Source organism: Sphaeramia orbicularis, chromosome 5 (assembly GCF_902148855.1).
Source record: "Sphaeramia orbicularis chromosome 5, fSphaOr1.1, whole genome shotgun sequence".
NCBI classification, from domain to species: Eukaryota; Metazoa; Chordata; class Actinopteri; order Kurtiformes; family Apogonidae; genus Sphaeramia; species Sphaeramia orbicularis.
Window position 1 is genome coordinate 19,935,415 of NC_043961.1, and position 19,510 is coordinate 19,954,924.

Sequence of the window (19,510 nt, forward strand, 5' to 3'; positions counted from 1 at the left end):
TATCTGTTGTGTTATATTAAAGGTTTTTTCATAGATTTGTATGCTTTCACCTGTGTTCATTTAAAGATAATGCAATGAAGGGCTGAAATGGTAAATTTTTTCACATTTATATAACAAAGATTTCTTTCTTAAGGGGTAAGAAAAAAAAATATAGAAACAAAGTAAAGTTAATATCAGTGTCAACTATTAGTCACAGAATAAAATCACTGAAAGGTCAGGCTAAAAAAGTGTGTTTCACACTGATTTGTAAGATAAGACAGAGTTTACAGCCATGTTCTCCTGAGGCAGGTCATTACAAAGTGTACGTGTTCTAACCTTTGACAACTACCTTGAACCCTGGACCGATGACGAACAGCACATCCAAGGAGCTCAGGGGTCAGAACTGGACAAACAACAGTTGAAAGTTTAGAAAAATAAGTCCGGGTGAGGTCTTTAAGAGCAATTAATAATACATTTAAATGAATCCTTGTTGCAGGAGGAAGCCAGTTAAGTGTAAATGTTTACTGACCTCATGGTTGATGAATTTAATTAAGTTATTTATTTACCTGTCAGTGATTGTCAGTCATCACATATGCAATTTTCTGCTACTGCACATCGCTTCTTTTTTATTACTTAACACAGTCAGGTTATTATGTTTTTCCCATCGTTTTTGTCTTGTTCTAGTTTAGAAACCCTTCCAGAGAACGCTTATCTTCTATTTTAATTAGGAAAATGAATTAATCTAGCATATTATTGTCATACATTTTACTCTGACCACTGTCAAACCAATAAAATGAACTGCAGTGTAATAAAACTATAATGTAAACAGCTGCATCTTCTTAATATCCCTATCAGCGTGACCCTCTTCATCATGCAAACATTGTAAATAAAACAAAATCCATCTGCAGTGGATTATAAGTAGAGCTGTGAACATTCACTTATCTCATAACTTCACTATGACTGTTCACATCTCAATGCATCTTTGAATCGAGGAATGTCTACATATCTAGTACCAGCCCTGGAAAGCTGAGATTGGAGAGACTGGCATGAGTAAATCCAGTTATCTTCTCTAAGGGTGTAGGTTTGGTTGTAGGATTAGTAGAGACACAACCCCAAACCTTCAATAAGATGCAGTTCATATGGTACTATTTAATTTTAGGGTAAAACACTAAGTCAGTGGCATTTTCTGAGCGACATTGAGGACTTTCTTTGAAGTTGAAGACCAAATCATTTGACTGTCAAATGTTATGGATGATAAAGATTAACGCTGATGCTTTTTTAGGTAATTCCTAACCTATCATTTGTAACCAGGACCCAACAAAAACCCTGAATCTGCTCCTGTTTCCTCATTGGCCTTGTCTATGCTGTGTTTCATACATATTAAGTAATCATTAATGGTGACATGAAGTGCATTCCATCTGGATATATATATCAGGGTAGAGACTGCGATCTGGTAGGATCGGCGATTCTACCAGTAGAGACTCCGATCGTAGTCTCTACCAGTAGAAACTCCGATCAGAGTCTCTACTGGTAGAAACTCCGATCCTGCCAGTAGAAACTCCGATCGGGTTAGGGTTAGGGTTAGGGTTAGGGTCAGAGACTCTGATCGGAGTTTCTACTGGTAGAGACTACGATCGGAGTCTCTACTGGTAGAATCGCCGATCCTACCAGATCGCAGTCTCTACCCTGACATATACACTTACACCCACTACCCTGTTACATATGCACTATTTGCACTGTTTAATACCTTGTTACATTGGCACCATTTACAGTTTAATACTGTTACATTTGCATCATTTACAGTTTAATACCTTGTTACATTTGCACCATTTACAGTTTAATACTGTTACATTTGCATCATTTACAGTTTAATACCTTGTTACATTTGCACCATTTACAGTTTAATACCGTTACATTTGCACCATTTACAGTTTAATACCTTTACATTTGCACTATTTACAGTTTAATACCGTTACATTTGCACTATTTACAGTTTAATACCGTAACATTTGCACCATTTACAGTTTAATACCTTTACATTTGCACTATTTACAGTTTAATACCGTTACATTTGCACCATTTACAGTTTAATACTGTTACATTTGCACCATTTACAGTTTAATACCGTTACATTTGCATTATTTACAGTTTAAGACCTTGTCACATTTGCACTATATACAGTTTAATACCGTTACATTTACCCTGTTTATGCTGTAACATGTACGTCTACACTGTTCACACTATTACATGAATCTTTGCATTGTTTACAATATTACATTTGCACATTTTTATACTACATTTAATCTTCTTAACTCTACCATTTCATACAGTATATCTCTTATTTGCACATATTTAGATGACACGCTACTATATATCTTATGTTTTCTAATATATGTCTGTATCTTATTGTGTTGTTATTTAGATGTAAATGCACTGTCGCTGGCAGAGACCACCTGCAATTTTGTTGCACAACTGGTGTATTGACAATAAATTCTATTCTATTCTATTCTATTCTAAACCTTGATCCAATCCAAGGTTGTTGAGGTACTTCATAGCTGATATATTTTCCAGAGTATGAAGACAGTGAAAAGCAGCAGATAAGGAAATAAGATAATGTCATTGACAAATATTGACAGATGTGTCCATTTGTAAATGTCTTCCTTCTAAATATGTTTTCTGTTTTTTTTTTTTTCTCAGGGTGTCAATGTGCAGGTGGAAGACGTGAGGATCAGGGCCACTTATTCTCAACGGAAAAGAATCCCCATTACTGAGGGCTTTTTGGAGGTGAAAGACGGAGGCAAGTGGCGACAGATCTGTAACAGAGACTGGACAGAGATGAACAGCAGGGTCATCTGTGGCATGTACGGCTTCCCTGGAGAAAAACGCTTTAACACGCGACCATACAAGTAAGCATCAGCACCGGCGCTTAAAACAGACACACAATGATTCACATGGTTTAGGGATTTAACATAAACATTTTGCTTTTATTGGAGATAATTACAGCCAATTATAGGTGGTGTAAAATGTTATTTTAACATCTGAGGTGAACCACATGTGCACTTTTGTTAAATTCTACATTTCCTTTTTGGTATGTGATACTGTTTGAACTGTTTTGCTGAATTACATCCTCAGTTGTTCTAGGAATGTTGTGCCATACCAGGCTCATGTTAGGAAGCATTACATAACCCTGTTTGTTTTTTCTGGTCATCACTCACCCCTTCATCCATTTTCCACATGACTTTAAACAGACTTGGGCCTGCAGATTCTTGACATTGAGCCAAACTCTTCTCGCAAACATTTTAGCAGATGAAGGATGGGACTATACTGGGAAAACATGGGACAAAGGTTATAAACAGTGGCTCTTTGAGCTGGGTTGGACTGTTTCCCTCTGATGTTAACACACATTCTTTCTCAAATGTCACAGTCAGCAAGAGACATAACAAAAATCTAGATATTTTCTAAGAAATGTGATTTAATGCTAATCTTATGTTGCTGATTCTACACTCAGGCGCATTTGTTCCAGATACCATTCCAGATTTCTTATAATTCGGAGAGAATAATTCTAATTTCAGAGGCCTTTATATTTTTGAATGGACAAAAGTGAGAACGAATGTGAAGTCTAGATGTATTTGGGTTGTCGGGGTAAAATTATGGGATGGACTTGATGATGAATTTAAGTCGTTCATTTCTTTGACAAAGTTTAAAAAAGGCCTTCAGTATAAAATCATTCAAGAATTTTAAGTTGAGATGGTAGATATGTTTTTGTTGTTATCAATTCTTTTGTTATAATGAGATTGCTTGATGCTGTAGACATTGAATTTAATGTAAGCAGTGGATCAGGGGAAAAGGTTAAGCAAAGAATAAGCTTTTGCTTCTAACTTATTCCTTTTTTGGTTTTTATGTTTATTATAATAATTATACTAAGTGTAATGATTGATGTATAAACCAAAAATAAACAATTCATTCATTCATTTTATCAAAGCAAAAACTAGCAATAAGGACTTTTTACCCTTAACATCACAAAACTTATGTGGTCTTAAGTGTATGTGGTGTTGCATAGTTTTCATCAGCGTTGAAGGATCACATGAAGGGTGTATTTTATCAGCTGAACAAAATTAACCCATAAAGACCCAGTGCTACTTTTTTACTCTATTTAACCTTTCCTAAGTGATTTATCACCATTCATTATAATATTATCCACTGTATTTTGAATTTTTCACTGTAAATCATATATTTTCCTATATGTAATATCCTATATTTGATTCAGACGTTCATGCAAACAGAGTTATTTAAAAATTTATTATGACAAAACAGAAAAACTGAGGAAAAAGTGACTTTTGCAGCAGATCTATCATTAACTGAACATAATCACAGTGTCTCCATCCACTGTCATTGATCCAACTCCATGGGTTTTACTGGTGAATCAATGTTGTAGAAGATGACGGTGTTTCCATGGTAACTACAGAGCCTCTGAACATCCAAGTGGGTCATATCTGATGACCATGAAAAGATGACAAACTGTATTTTACACCAATTATTTCCATGTATTGATAAGATTAGTGGCTCAACAGGTATTAAACATTTCAGATCAGTAGATGGATCTGATTGCCAGTGGCTGTTTGGGTCTTTAAGGGTCAAAGCTATGAACCAAAAATGGCATCTCTAGATTTCACCAGAAGCCAATTCATCCATCCATTATCACAGACCCTGTACTCTGGCTTCCTCCCATCGTTCAAAGCAGGAAAATCACCATCTTCAAATCAACACTTGCCTTTGTGTGTAACATCTAGATAAGCTTTAAAAGAACGTCATGCAGATTTAATTACACGGTCGGCTGCTTTCAAGGTCCAGAACCGTTTTAGGGCATCTTCACTGACCCTAAGCAGCCAACTTCCTATTAACTGCAGGGTCAGAGAAATGTTAAAATATTCTCACAACACCCCCGTTATGCCTCACAGCAAAGGATGTGCATCATTAAACCACCCACAGAAAACACTCTCATAAAACAACTCTTTATTATGTAATTGTGGGAAAGACTGGTAAAATATTACAATGCTTTAATACTTTAAATGTGTGGTATATTATGATGCATACTGTACATGTGTACTGTTTTTTGTATCATCCTAGACCGTCTTGTTTTTGATGAGTGCAGTTCAACTGTCAGAAACATTTGTGACTTGGAAAATCATTTACATCTGTAGTTTTGAGGAGCTTTGTAACAGACTGTTCGCATTAAGAGTACAATGCAATTCAGCAGGTCATGGCAGAGTCCTGAATATCACACACTCTTGCCAGCACTTGAACGCACCAGATTAAATAAACACTTTTTAGAACGATGTATGCCTTTAGCAGCATTGCTGTATGACTTAAAGAACCACAAACGAACTAAAAGTAAATGGTAAAAGTAGTAGATTGCCTGTAGTTATACATCTGTACATTGTTAGATCTTTTATTATTCATCAAAGCTTCAGCGTATGATAATTTTGTTGGCATCATTGAGTAAAAATCCCATTAATTCTCTCATCATATTGTTATTTACGTGGTTTGAGAGGAAAGAAGACTAATGTCAGAAGATTTTTGTTTATTATATTAGGTGTTTTCAGACAGGTAAGGTGATTAAATGTGTCATCAGGAATATTTTGGCCTCACTTTTCCATAGCAGTATGAAAGTGTCAGGTCATCTGCAGTTATATCAAATAGAATAAATGCAGGTGAGAGTTCCTCTGACTTCTACCTCTGTCTGGCTGAACAATCCAGAGTGTTATTTTTATTACTCTGCCCCTCGAAGGGGAGGCAAAGGGTATTGTTTTTGGTTCGGTTTGTTTTATTGTGTGTTTAAAACTCTAGCAGCCAAAGTATTGGTTGAATTCATTCCAAATTTGGTTTATAGATTGCCAGTGACCCAGAATAGATCTCATTACATTTTGAGAAAAGTAGGTCAAAGTTTAAACTGTTTAGGAATTTAAAAAAAAAAAAATTCTCCCCAAAGGGCGAAATTTCATGTCCATAAAAACATCAATTTTGTTTCAATTTATTCCAGACTTGGCACATATATACTGGCAGTTGATATGCTGACATCAGCACACGCATAGACATGATGACATCAGCTGGATCAATGCCAAAATGAGCTCCAATATGTGTGAGGAACAGGGTTTGTTGTGCCTGGCACCACTTGTTGCTGTTTTTTTCTGCAGTGATTAAAATGACTGCTGTTTTTTTTCAGGTTGCTGGCCACGAGGCGTAAGAAGAACTACTGGGGTTTCTCTGTGAACTGCACAGGCAACGAGGCCGACCTTTCTGACTGTAAACTGGGCCATGAAATAGAGCTGAAGGGCAACAGCACATGTCAGGAGGGGATGCCTGTGGTGATCAGCTGCATACCTGGACGGGCCTTCGCTCCCAGCGTCAGCACCGGCTTCAGGAAGGCCTACAGGATCGAGGTAGATCCGAAAAATCTTTTTCTTTCTTTCTTTCTTTCTTTCTTTCTTTCTTTCTTTCTTTCTTTCTTTCTTTCTTTCTTTCTTTCTTTCTTTCTTTCTTTCTTTCTTTCTTTCTTTCTTTCTTTTTACAAAATTGACAAACAACCTGTAAAGCCACCAATTTTCGCAATGATGATAATAATATGCAGCAGCAAATGACAGCAAAAAATAATCAACAAATAACACAAGGCAAATTATAATATCAAAATTATATGTATATATACACAAAAAACACACAAAAGGATCACTAAAGGATTTTATGGCTAAGAAAAGTAGGTTATAATTGAATGAAAAGATAAACAGAAAATAAATAATAAGTATAAATGTGTGTGTTGTTAAACTGTAAAGGTATCAGACTCAGAAGAATCGTAAATATAATATTAAAGCAAATATAATATAAAGCTCCACTATGACTTGTCCAACTACTTTTTTTCCCACTCAAAAAACACTCGGGAATCGATAGGAGAATTGGATTGGTAAGCAGAATCGACAATGGCATTGATATTGATAAAATCCTACCAATTCCCACCCTTAGTGCAGTTATCTCTAATGGCCATAAGGTGCCATCTTTAATGCACATTTGTATGTTTGATGTTTACATGTTAATGTTTGCAGGAAGTACATTGTGCATGTTATTTTATTAGTTTTTTCAAAATACAACTTTGTTAAATTATTTCACTGTGTGTATAAGTACTTTTTGAACGTTTTGAGCACATTTCAACAATACCGTGATAATTTCGGTCACAGTAACCGTGATACAAAATTTTCATATCATTACATCTACTTGACATATTAGTTTTAATTCAATTAAAGTTTGATCTAAATAAAGATAAACATTCAGACCAAAGTCTCCAACAGTTTTCAGTGTCTTCTTGTTCCGGTCTTGAAGTAATTTTTACTTTTTCCATCATGTATCACTTTGTAAAAGGATATGTTCATGCTTTAAAACTGTTCTTAATGACATCATAAGACAGAAAACTGTACAAATACAGTCTGTCAGTCTGTCTTTACAAATACAGTAGAAATGCTCATGACTTCAGGGAATGTGGTTAAAGTGTATTTAAGCTCAATTATTGCTTTGGATTTTAGTGATTTTGCTGCATGGAAAACTGAGTGGTCTTATTAAAGGAGAAGCATGCTTTGCTCCCAGTCTTTATATGTGGGAGACTGGCTTTAAACTGAAAAATATCAAACCCCACTTCAACAAGTCATTATATGGTGCCAAGTGGTTAATATTCCTCCTATGTGAGTAACACTGACCACCCTGCAGACGCTTGTATTTGTCCAACAAATTAGTCTGACCTCTGCTCAGGTAGAGTTACTGGTAACTGTGTTATTGCACTTGAAAAAGAAAGAAATAAGTTTTTACAGTGGGTTTATAGTGTTTGTGCTACAGCAATATATTGCTACATGAATCACAAATACTTTTCATGTGAATATAGCCTTGAGTGTACAAGCACGACTCTACCGTAATACATTCCAGTACTGGATTACAACATTTCCTGCGTATTAATCAAGTGGCAGTGTATTCAGCCATCTGGAAACATTTGAAGGTTGAATTGGACAAAGACTAAACATCTGTCATGTATACAATCAAACCATCAGTGTTTCTCTGTGTTTTGTACGTATTTGTGTATTTAATTCCTAGGTAACTCTTTGATTTCTGTCTGGAGAAATATGTGATAAACTGTCATATTTCAGCAAATGCACTTTCAAACCATCAGATTAAATATTACCGTGTGTTCATATTATTTTAACATGTGTTTTATTTAATATAACACTGCTCATAATCAAACCATCAGATTAAATATTACCGTGTGTTCATATTATTTTAACATGTGTTTTATTTAATATAACACTGCTCATAATAATCTACACCTGAAGTAGAACAACCTGATTTATTTATTTATGTACAAGATGCTGATCTAAAAATCTGACTCTGAGGCAGATCCTTCAAGTTGATTTCATCTTCTTCATGTGCTGTTTTTGTAGCAACCCCTGGTCCGTTTAAGAGGTGGAGCGATGATCGGAGAAGGCCGAGTAGAGGTGTTGAAAAACGGCGAATGGGGGACGGTGTGCGATGACAACTGGAACATCCGAGCGGCCACTGTGGTGTGTCGAGAACTGGGCTTCGGCAGCGCCAAAGAGGCTCTGACGGGAGCTCGAATGGGACAAGGTAGGATCCATAGTGTTTACCCATAATTTTTAGGATTTTTGTACCCTCCTATAAATGTAATCACGTATACAGTTGTGCTCATACATTTACGTACTCTAGCAGAAATTGTGATTCTTTGGCCATTTTTCAGAGAATATGAATGATAATACAAAAATTTTTCTTTCACTCGTGGCTAGTGGTTGGGTGAAGACATTTATAATCAAACAAATGTGTTTGCTGTTTTTAAATCATACTGACAACAGAAACTATCCAAATGACCCTGATCTAAAGTTGACATACCCTAGTTCTTAATACTCTCTTTTGGCTCCTTTAACATCAACAACAGCTTGAAGTCTTTTGTGGTAGTTGTGGATGAGGCTCTTTATTTTATCAGATGGTAAAGCTGCCCATTCTTCTTGGCAAAACCCCTTAAGTTCCTTTAAGATTTTGGGTTTTCTCGCATGAACTGCATGTTTGAGACCTCCCCAAAGTGGCTCAATGATATTAAGGTCAGGAGACTGAGATGGCCACTCCTTCACCTTCACTTTTTTCTGCTGTAGCTAATGACTGGTCGATTTAGCCTTGTGTTTTATGGCGTTGTCATGTTGGGACATCCAAGACTGTCCCATATGCATTCTGTCAGGGTATGAAAACTTATGAGCACAACTGTATGTACCATATCTTCAGAACTGAAGAAGTCTCTTGGATGAGAGACGAAACATTTTCAAAAGAGCTAAACCAGTCCAGCTGAACCGAGAAGAACGATGACCTGGGCAAATGAGAACCTACACAGACAGATGTTGTAGAAAGTAATGAATTCACATTTTAACTTGGATGATATCACATTTACAGCATAAATATTCAACAAAAGTCCAAGTACAACTTTCCCAGCTGTGAAAATGTAAGGTGTACCTTAAAACCAGACACCACCTCTTCCTCTTTATCTTTCACCACCTGTTTTGTTCTCAACTTCAGTCGGTCTAGACCTGAAGTCAGCACATAAAAGTACAGGCCAAATGTGAAGGAGACTTTAAGGAACATATGTAGGAGCACATGAATCTTTTTACCTTGACCCAGAGCCTGATTCTGCGAAATGCAATATACCACAGAATTACTAGATTCATATGTGCATTGTCCGTTTTCTCAGCACAAAACCAAAAGTGCACAAAATGTTCCAGGAAAGAAAACACCCTTTATGGGCTTTAGGCGAGGAATTCTTTGTTGGAGAATGCACAAGGTTATACGGCGAGATGTTTTTAAAGACCTGACCACTGTTTCCAAAAGTGGCACCCACACGGAATGCCGGCTGAAAACATCATCAACGTTGGTTTTCAGAAATCACAGAGTGGACGAAACAAGTATCAATAAAAATGAAATGTCGCTTTCAAGTAACTGTCTTGTTTTTTGAGGATTCCACAGTGTGTGACTTAACGTTCCTACATCGTCTCCACCTCTGGCTGTACATTCAGATCTTAAATCACCAGAGACATTCCTGCTCGCTCACATGGGGGAAAAACCTGAACGGAGAGAACACTTACACATATTTTTTACTTGGAAAGAAGTGCAGCGAGAGAATTTATCTGTTTTAAAGGTCTCAAGCGTCTCATTTTGATTTGACATAGCTCACTGCTCATTTCCTTCACATGGTTATTCAGGGGAACAGGAAATCTGTCTTTAGCATAACTTGTTGTTCCAATGAAACACTCAAGCAGATGAAGCTCATGTTTTCTCATTCAGAAATACTAGGAATTAATGACTTGTGTTTCCCAAATCTTGTTGTGTAATACGAAAGTCTTTTTTTTTTTCTATGACGGAAATATGTAGATGACTCCTCTTAGTGGAATTTTCTGGTCAGTAATGGGCATGACGTTAACACTTCAGTTATGTTTAGTCACCAGTTCAAGAAATGAAAAGTAATGTGACGAATGTGTGTCTTTTTTTTTTTTTTTTCCTGTAGGGATCGGTCCGGTCCACATGAATGAGGTAGAGTGTTCAGGGTTCGAAAAGTCTCTGACAGAGTGTTACTTTAATCGAGATGCTCTGGGCTGTAGCCATGAGGAAGATGCAGCTGTTAAGTGTAACGTCCCCGCCATGGGCTTCCACAACAGAGTGAGTCAGAGCTCCAATACCCAAAATCTAAAACAAACAACTGGTGTTTTCTCTGTTGAGCACTGCATGGAACTCATGTCTATCTCCATCCTCAGCTTCGGTTAAGTGGTGGCCGTAATCCCTATGAGGGCCGTGTGGAGGTTCTGGCAGAGAGGAACGGGTCTCTGGTCTGGGGCACAGTATGCAGTGAGAGCTGGGGAACCATGGAGGCCATGGTGGTGTGCAAACAGCTGGGCCTGGGCTTCGCTAGCCACGCTTTTCAGGTAACATCTCTAACATTCACTGAACTGTCCTCACTCACTTCCACTAAATCCTCCTGAGACCCAGCAATGCATTTATGTCCTCTGTAGGGGACGAGAGTTTCACAGCTTTACCCAAAAACAAAAACACTGTCCACTGCACAGAACATTCCATAAAAAAAGGTATCTGAAAACACTTTTGCATCATGCTGTTTCCAATCAGGTATGTGCCTACATTTAAGTTACTGACCATATAGATGTTCATAAAATCTAAGAGTAAATTCTCATGCTATGTATTTCGGAACAAAAAGAAATTGACGGAAAAGTGATTTTTTTCTTTTTTTTCTTGGCAAAAAAACCTAAAAATTCAAACCATTTATCAAATACATGGGTTTTAGTGGCGAACTGATGAAGCAGAATATGATGTCATTTCCACAATCATTACTGAGCCTCTCAATATCCAGTGGATTATATCTGATGCAGCTGAGAAACTGGAGTTTACTCAAATTATTATAGATTAGTGTTTCAAAATCTTGTTTTAGATGAGATGCTTTTGGTAACTGGAAGCTGTTGGCTTGTAATGTATTAAACCTAGTTTCCCAATCAGTACCTTGTTAATATAGATTTAAACCATGATGTTGATGATGATTAAAGATGATAATGGTCAACGACAATTTCAATAATTTCCCATTTTAAAATTACTAAAGTGTTTCTGAGTCTGATGGAAGAACTCCTAATATTTGCACAATTAGAGTAGATAGAAACATGCATAAATTAGCACATTTTCTGCCAATTTTCTGAAAATTCTGTTGAAATTTGTGATGCATTTGGATGAAAATCCCCTGTCTCTTTATTTTATTTTATTTTATTTTATTTTATTGTCTTTGTACGTTGTCATTCCAAGTGTACAGTACTATGATCCATATGATATAATTTGTGGACATTTTGCAGCTTATAGCCATACTTTCCCTTTATATAATAGTGACAGTGTTGCATGGTGAAGTTCATTTGATCTTTAATCATAAAGTGGTCTTGTTTCCATGGAGATGCTGTTTGTAAATGAACTCGGTACCCTGATCCTCCTCAGTGCCTGTCGGTGTCTGTGTTCTGGTGGATGCCAGTAACTTTTTCTCCATCACAGTTTTATTGATGCCTATGGCCTTAGAAACGTCACAAACACACTCTGCACAGTAAACAGGTCAGCCGTGTTAAACCTGTGACACAAATAAAAGTTCAAATCCTCAGCAGGGGCGTCAGGGAAAGCTTTGGTTCCTTGTTTGAAGTTTCACTGACAACGTCACACTTCTGTCAGGTTTACGTGAACTTCTTCCTTTTTAAAGTTGACCCCAGTGATCCCTTCATGGTAAGAGTCCAGTGAAGTTAACCCTTTATAGATCACTTATAGAAATACTCTGAAGCTGCCAGACAGTCTAAAGTTGTCTATTGAATAGTTATTACAAAATTTTAAAAAACATATCCTCAATTCCCAACTGTGCCAACATGAGATGCACTGACATGTTTTTAATATAGAGTTAGTGTTTAGTGTTATATATTCACTGGTAAATATTTTTAATGTATGTTTAATGGTTGATGAATTAAGACAAGTAGACTTTTGAAATCTGCGTTTTTAGGAATGAAATATGATGAAATTGCCTTTTAAAAAAAAAAAAACAATATGAAATTTATAAAATTGAAATAAATATAAGTTTTTAATTATTTTAATTGTGAGCTAATGTTAGTTTGGAATTTCATGTAATCTAAATGTTTGTGTACAAACATATATTGTGTGCGCACCTGCCCCAGGACAGCAGATGGCAATGGTTTGTAGCTAACTCTGGTGCAAAACATCTCCTTCCTTTGAGATTAATGTATTTGTACATTGTCCCTGACACATAAACAATAAACTAAACTAAATTCAAATTTTCAAGCTTAGTGTGTTATTGGAGGACATAAAAAGACGGTATTACTTTTGTGAAATTTTTCAAAAATTTTTATTGCTATGTAGAAAATCAAGGTTAATGAAGTTACCATATTTGGTTCCTTACCCATAAGTGGCGAAAAAAAATCCAAAAACTAAATAGAAAAAAATCCAAGAAAAACACATGTAAGGTGAAAGGAACATATATTTTATAACATTAGAACATCACTTTTAGAACATTAGACCAGCATAAGTGCTGATCCAGACCCCTGTCCACATCCACATTATCCCTTTGAACATCATTCCTTACATTAGTACCATTACTTCATGGTACCTAACAAAGCAGGTACACTCACTGTTCATGCAGAGGTGGACCTTACAGACCCTGTAGACCACATTGGACCTGAGATTGTTGACTCGTGTGTCCTCACTGGAACTGTTGTTGTCGTGTAATGTGTGCGGAAATTACCAAAAATAGTCACTGGCCCAATAAAGGATTAAAACCCCCCACGCTCACTTGTGTTCTTTATGATCTGGTATTTTAGAAGCAGAACTCATCGTGCATATGTGGTTTAATATGATATAAGTCTGGAAAGTATGTGTGAATCATGGGGACGTGCTTTGATAACAGGAGGGTGGTTTATGAGCGGAACATGGACTGATTCAGAAGGAGGCTGTTTACTTCACACTGGGACAATTATGCGCAGAGCACTTCTAATAGAGCAACACATAAACATGTCATCGTGCATTTGCGGTTACTGCTAGATCACTCACCCTGCAGTCAAGAATATTTTGACCTGCTTGTAATAATAGGTAGTTATTTCACCTTATATCGTGGATCATTCTGTGCCAAGTCAAATAAGTAAGTCACAGTATCATAATTACGTGTCCTTTTTTGTTAGGACATCCAGGTTGCTGTTGCATAAGGGTTCTCATGTTAACGGCAGACTCGGGGGTAACAAACGTCTGCGCTTTGTTATGATAGCACAAGTAGGGATTCATGAAACACAGCCTGTGCCAGAGACTCTTTCCTGTCTGATGTTTAAATACTTCTGCAGGCAGACCCCTCCACCAGACGGAACAAATGACTCAAACTGTACTGCTGCACGTCTGCCCCTCTCCTCAGCCCACCAGCCACTACTCCCACTGCCCAATTTCAGTCTCATGAATCCTCCACTTCCGCAGAAGATAATGGAAAAAGTTTGAGTTTTTGCTCCTACAGTAGATACGCTTGTGGTTTTGTAAAATACTGTAAAGAGGCTGAGTCAGGACTGTGAGGACAGCAGAGCACCCCTGTGACTGGATTTGCCTTGTGGTACAAGTGGGATTACGTGTCTCCAAATCATCTGCAGGAGGAAAATTACGATAATGTCTCTGCTCCAAACCTTCCCACACAAAACTTATTTTCCAAAACACTTTGAGGAAGATGATCTTCTTCATCTGTTTAGACTTAGACTTCATTTGTTTTACTTTTAGCTAAATATTTTGTGTTTTCTGCATGTTTTTTTTTTTTTTGACAGGAGACCTGGTATTGGCAGGGAGACTCCTCAGCTGATAATGTGGTGATGAGTGGAGTGAGGTGTTCAGGGACTGAGCTGACCCTGGATCAGTGTCTGCATCATGGAAAACACATCGACTGTCCCAAAGGAGGCGGACGCTTCGCTGCCGGAGTCTCCTGTACACAAAGTAAGATGATATAAGTTTACAGGGTTCCCACGGGGTCTTAAAAAGTCTTAAAAGTCTTGAATTTTTAAATCTGCATTTAATACGTTAAAAAGGTCTTTAAAACATTTGATATGGTAGGACTTAAGTTATGTTGCCATAAACTTACTGTTAAATATCCAAGATGCAACGAAACTAACGTTAGTTGACTCAGTTCCAACCTGACGATTTATATTGAAATTAGGAACCAATTATTGTTAACTTTCCAGCCCCTGGTGAGAAATAACTCAAGGCAGTGGGAATCAAGGTGTTGGAGTAAATAAATATATTTTCCTAAATTCTAGGAGTCACAAATTTTGGCCAGTTTGGCTGTGAAATAGGAAGTAAATTCTGTTCTAAGTAGACTTAAAAAGGTCTTAAAGAGTCTTAAATTTAACTTGTAGAAAGCTGTAGCAACCCTAAGTTTAGTATCTTTATAATACAACCCATATCCAAAAAGGTTGGGACACATTGTAGAACAGGGGTGTCAAACTCATTTGAGTTCAGGGCCCAAATATGACCTCAAGTGAGCCGGACTACTAAAGTAATAGAAAAATAGATGATAAATATTGACAATTCCATTATTGTGTGATTCCTGAGACACACACATATACACATGCGTACACGCGTGCGCGCACACACACACACACACAGGCCACTTGGCTTTTATAATATAGACTAGCTTTCTTCTTATCAGTATATATGTATAAGAGTAAGTAAGTATAAGACTATAGAGATTAGAGGACAAAGATGAATCTTTCAGTACAAAATGATGAAGTAGCTCTCTTGCTGCATGATGGCATTGGAAAGCTTTTAATTTTCGTCCGTGTTTTTTACTATCTATATATATATATATTTTTTTTAATCAAAATGTTAATTTCTCCAGTAATAAGCCGAATAATGTACAGTTTTCCTATCAGTTACTGTAAAATAAGATAAAGTCCTGCTATACATGATGTCTTACTGGTTTATTAGGTACTTTGATTAAACCACACCAATCTCATCCCCCCAGCGGCCCCAGACCTGGTCCTCAGTTCACAGGTTGTGGAGCAGACCAGCTACCTGGAGGACAGGCCCATGTATGCCCTCCAGTGTGCCCAGGAGGAGCGCTGTCTGTCCAGCAGCGCCGACAAAGCTGACTCCACCTCGTACCGACGCCTGTTCCGCTTCTCCTCACAGATCCACAACAACGGCCAATCAGACTTCAGGCCGCGGGCGGGTCATCAGTCCTGGATTTGGCACGAATGTCACAGGTGAGACCTCAACAAGACCTGCTTTGAATCCTGTATGAAACCTGACCTGTGTTTCTAAATATGAGCTGTAACTGTTGTTAAGGCCAGTGCCGGATGTCAAAAGCTCCTGAAGGGCTAATACTCTGACCTTTAACCCCTGTGCTTTTGCTGATACTATTTAGGACAGGGGTGTCAAACATACGACCTGCGGGCCGAAACCGGCCCACCAAAAGATCCAACCCAGCCCATGGGATGAAAATGTGAAATGCAAAAATTACACTGAAGATATTAACAGTCAAGGGTGTCAAACTCATTTTAGTTCCAGTGTCACATACTATTTTACTGGTATGATCCATTTGAGATCAAATTGGTTAGTATCATGATAACCTATAACTAATGACAACTCCAAATTTTTCTCTTTGTTTTAGTGTAAAAAAGTAAATTTACAGGAAAATTTTTATATTTACAAACTATTCTTTCACAAAAAAATGTGAATAACCTGAATGTCTTATGAAAAATAGTGGTTATTAAATGTTTTGTGTATTTGTAGATCCACTGTGATCTGTACGTTGTAATGCACATAGGTAAATAATAAACTGAGGCAGAATATTGTCTAAAAATTGCACTTATTAAGAAATTTCACGTTGTTCAGATTATTCCCATTTTTTAAAGGATCGTTTGTAGATGTAAATATTTTTAGAATGTAATTTTACTTTTTCACTCTAAAAAACAAAAGTTTATAAAGACATTATATTACATTATAGCTTTTTGTTATTATTTATTTAGTTATTTTATTGGTCAGGTCCACATTAGGTCATATTGGTCTGTATGCAGCCCCTGAACTAAAATGAGTTTGACAAGAAAATCCTTTTACATTTTGAGCCAAAACTCAGACGCCAGATGAGGAAGCAACACAGATATATGTACAGGTGGTTTTGGAGCAGCTAAATATGGCATATAAACATTATATAGGATGTGTCAAAGTTGTGTTTTTCTCCATCCCATCCAGACATTTCCACAGTATGGAGGTTTTCACCCACTATGACTTGTTGAGTCTGAACGGCACTAAGGTGGCAGAAGGACACAAAGCCAGCTTCTGTCTGGAGGACACCCATTGTGATGAAGGTAAAGAACACATTGTCTTTATTCTTCTCTATTAGATAATTTAATTCATTATTCATTCATTATTCCGAGGCTCTGCTCTGTGAACCATGATGCTCTTTCACCATCAACAGAGTGCAGCCACTGATGTATAGTTTTTAATTTCTAGTCTTAAAAATTTCTTCAGATTCAGATACCCAAGAGAAAATAATCAGTATTTAACCCTTTATCAAGCAAGTGACATTTTTTTTGTCATTTCCGCATGCATTACAAGACAGTGACAGCAACGGTTACAGTAATGACAGTGAGTCCAATGTGGTCTACAGGGTCTGTAAGGTCCACCTCTGCATGAAGGTGTCTGGATCAGCACTTTTGTTTGTTGTTCTAAACTACATGTTCCCTTCACTTTACATGTGTTTTTCTTGTATTTTTTATATATACTTCTTGGATTTTTTTTTTTTCCGCTTATGGGCAAGGAACCAAATATGGTAACTTCATTAACCTTGATTTTCAACATAAAAAGCAAAATAATACAAAATTTTGAAACATTTCTCAAAAGTAATAAAATCTTGTTCTGTCCTCTGATAATACACTAAGGTTGACATTTTGGATGAAGGGTTAAAGTCAACAATAGATAAACATATACATCCTATACACTCTAATATGGCTCCAACACTTTTCCTTTTCTTCTTCCTATGCTGGAAACATCTCTGGTATAATCATTACATCAGTCATAAACTATCATTTCAAGAATATCAGTTTTAATCTGATGAAAATATGTGGATAAAACTGAATCAAAGAAACCAAAACTGTTCTACATATTAACAGGTATTCAGAAGAGGTATGAATGTGCAAACTTCGGGGCTCAGGGCATCACTGTGGGCTGCTGGGATACCTACAGACACGACATTGACTGCCAGTGGATCGACATCACAGACGTGCTGCCCGGCGACTACATCTTCCAGGTACAAAAGAACATTTTGTTTGCTGGACTAGCCAGAGTTGATATCTGCTGCTGGAAAGATTGTCTCATCTGCAGCCAGTGTAGTTTTATAGACCAAACGAATACAGACATTTTCCACGTCTGCACATGCTGTTGTTTGACTCTCTGCCTCAGTGTTGTCTCATCCAGACCAACATAAATTAAGACAGGGTTCATACACATTTTTCAAGGTCAAATTTAAGCAGTTTTCGCAGACTTTTAACGATAATTTTCACATTTTTTCAGCACAGCACCTTATCGCTGGGGTAAAATACATATCTACAGGAATACCTATACAAATTTTTCATATTCTTTTCAATTTTTATCATAATGATATACATTGTATTATACTATAAACATCTACAATTATGTTTCATAACAGCAAAAAGTTTAGAAATTAAAGGAGAACACAAAGTTTTATTCAAAAAAAGGGAAGACACTTGGTGTTCTTCAGACACACTCGGACCGAACCAAAGATTAACATAAAAATGTACCTGGAGTCGACCTGAGAACACATTTTCTTTTTTGACATTAAGTTTTATTTTTCAAAATGTATCACCTCTCTATAAGTAGCTTTGGTTTACCGTCTAACCTGGCAGAGTTAATATTAAAAAGAAATAAATCACATCACAGAGTTATAATTGCAAGCACCTTCAAGCACAAACTAAAATTCAAGCACTTTTTAGACCTTGAAAACACAACATTGAAATTCAAGCATTTTCAAAGATTTCAAGCATCCGTTCCAACCCTGTTAAGAACACAGGAGTCAGCAGGTTTTTTTAAGGTGGCTTTGGTGTTCTGATGGTCCCTTTGGCAGCTAAAAAATACCTACATTTGCAAATTCTGAAGCAAAAACCTACAACTTTTTGTATCAGTTATTATGTAAAGTCACTCTGTTAATAATCTACTTATGGTGCGTTTTATGTTGTAAAGGACAAATATGGATAAAAGTGCCTAAACATTATTCTTTGCTCTCTTCCAGGTGGTGATAAACCCCAACTATGAGGTTGCAGAATCAGACTACACAAACAACATTATGAAATGTCGCTGCCGGTACGACGGACATCGGATTTGGACGTACAACTGTCATATAGGTGAGAACAGAAACACCCAAGTTTTATCATCATCATCTCATCTGCTTTAGTTCATCTAATTTAACTGATTTAAATACGAGACCCCATGACCATCAGGAGGACTAAACAGGACAGAAAACGGAAAAATCAAGTCTATTTTCACTCTGATGTGAAGTTGACAAACCCAGTATTTACATTTCAGATTTTAAATGCACAGTATGTATTTTCTGTTAATGTTAATATCACTGCATTAGAGATCCACTACCTCCATTATGACCTTTCTTAATAAAAACTCTAAACAGCTTATTCATTTACAACATTAAGGCAATAAAATAGTTTACAGTTATCACATGATTTTTAGTGGCATACATCTGCATAATACAGCTGTGGTAATAATTATTGGACCACAGTGAAAGTAGTGGAAAGTTTTTAACTTGTAATAAATGTGACTTGAAAAATTGCCAGATTGTGGCAGAGGCCAAAACACCTCAAATGCTTGAAAGGAATAAGTTGTATTTAATATATAAAACCCACTTCATCAA

The 19,510-nt window shown here is 36.8% G+C and overlaps 1 protein-coding gene and 1 long non-coding RNA gene across 2 annotated transcripts in view; one reads left to right on the forward strand and one right to left on the reverse strand.

Moving 5' to 3' along the window:
- LOC115419343 (uncharacterized) overlaps nt 1-12,556 on the reverse strand; it is a 14,178-nt gene extending 1,622 nt beyond the window's left edge. Inside the window, exons 1-2 of the long non-coding RNA XR_003935427.1 lie at nt 12,420-12,556; nt 8,872-8,879 (exon numbers count right to left, since the gene is read on the reverse strand). This is a non-coding gene — a long non-coding RNA (uncharacterized LOC115419343). The remainder of the gene's footprint in view (nt 1-8,871; nt 8,880-12,419) is intronic.
- loxl2a (lysyl oxidase-like 2a) overlaps nt 1-19,510 on the forward strand; it is a 45,299-nt gene that overhangs the window by 21,287 nt on the left and 4,502 nt on the right. The window contains exons 4-13 of the mRNA XM_030134048.1: nt 2,677-2,885; nt 6,203-6,419; nt 8,451-8,634; nt 10,571-10,722; nt 10,818-10,985; nt 14,400-14,565; nt 15,593-15,833; nt 16,822-16,937; nt 17,742-17,878; nt 18,878-18,989. Of these exons, the coding sequence (XP_029989908.1) occupies nt 2,677-2,885; nt 6,203-6,419; nt 8,451-8,634; nt 10,571-10,722; nt 10,818-10,985; nt 14,400-14,565; nt 15,593-15,833; nt 16,822-16,937; nt 17,742-17,878; nt 18,878-18,989 (1,702 nt within the window). The remainder of the gene's footprint in view (nt 1-2,676; nt 2,886-6,202; nt 6,420-8,450; nt 8,635-10,570; nt 10,723-10,817; nt 10,986-14,399; nt 14,566-15,592; nt 15,834-16,821; nt 16,938-17,741; nt 17,879-18,877; nt 18,990-19,510) is intronic.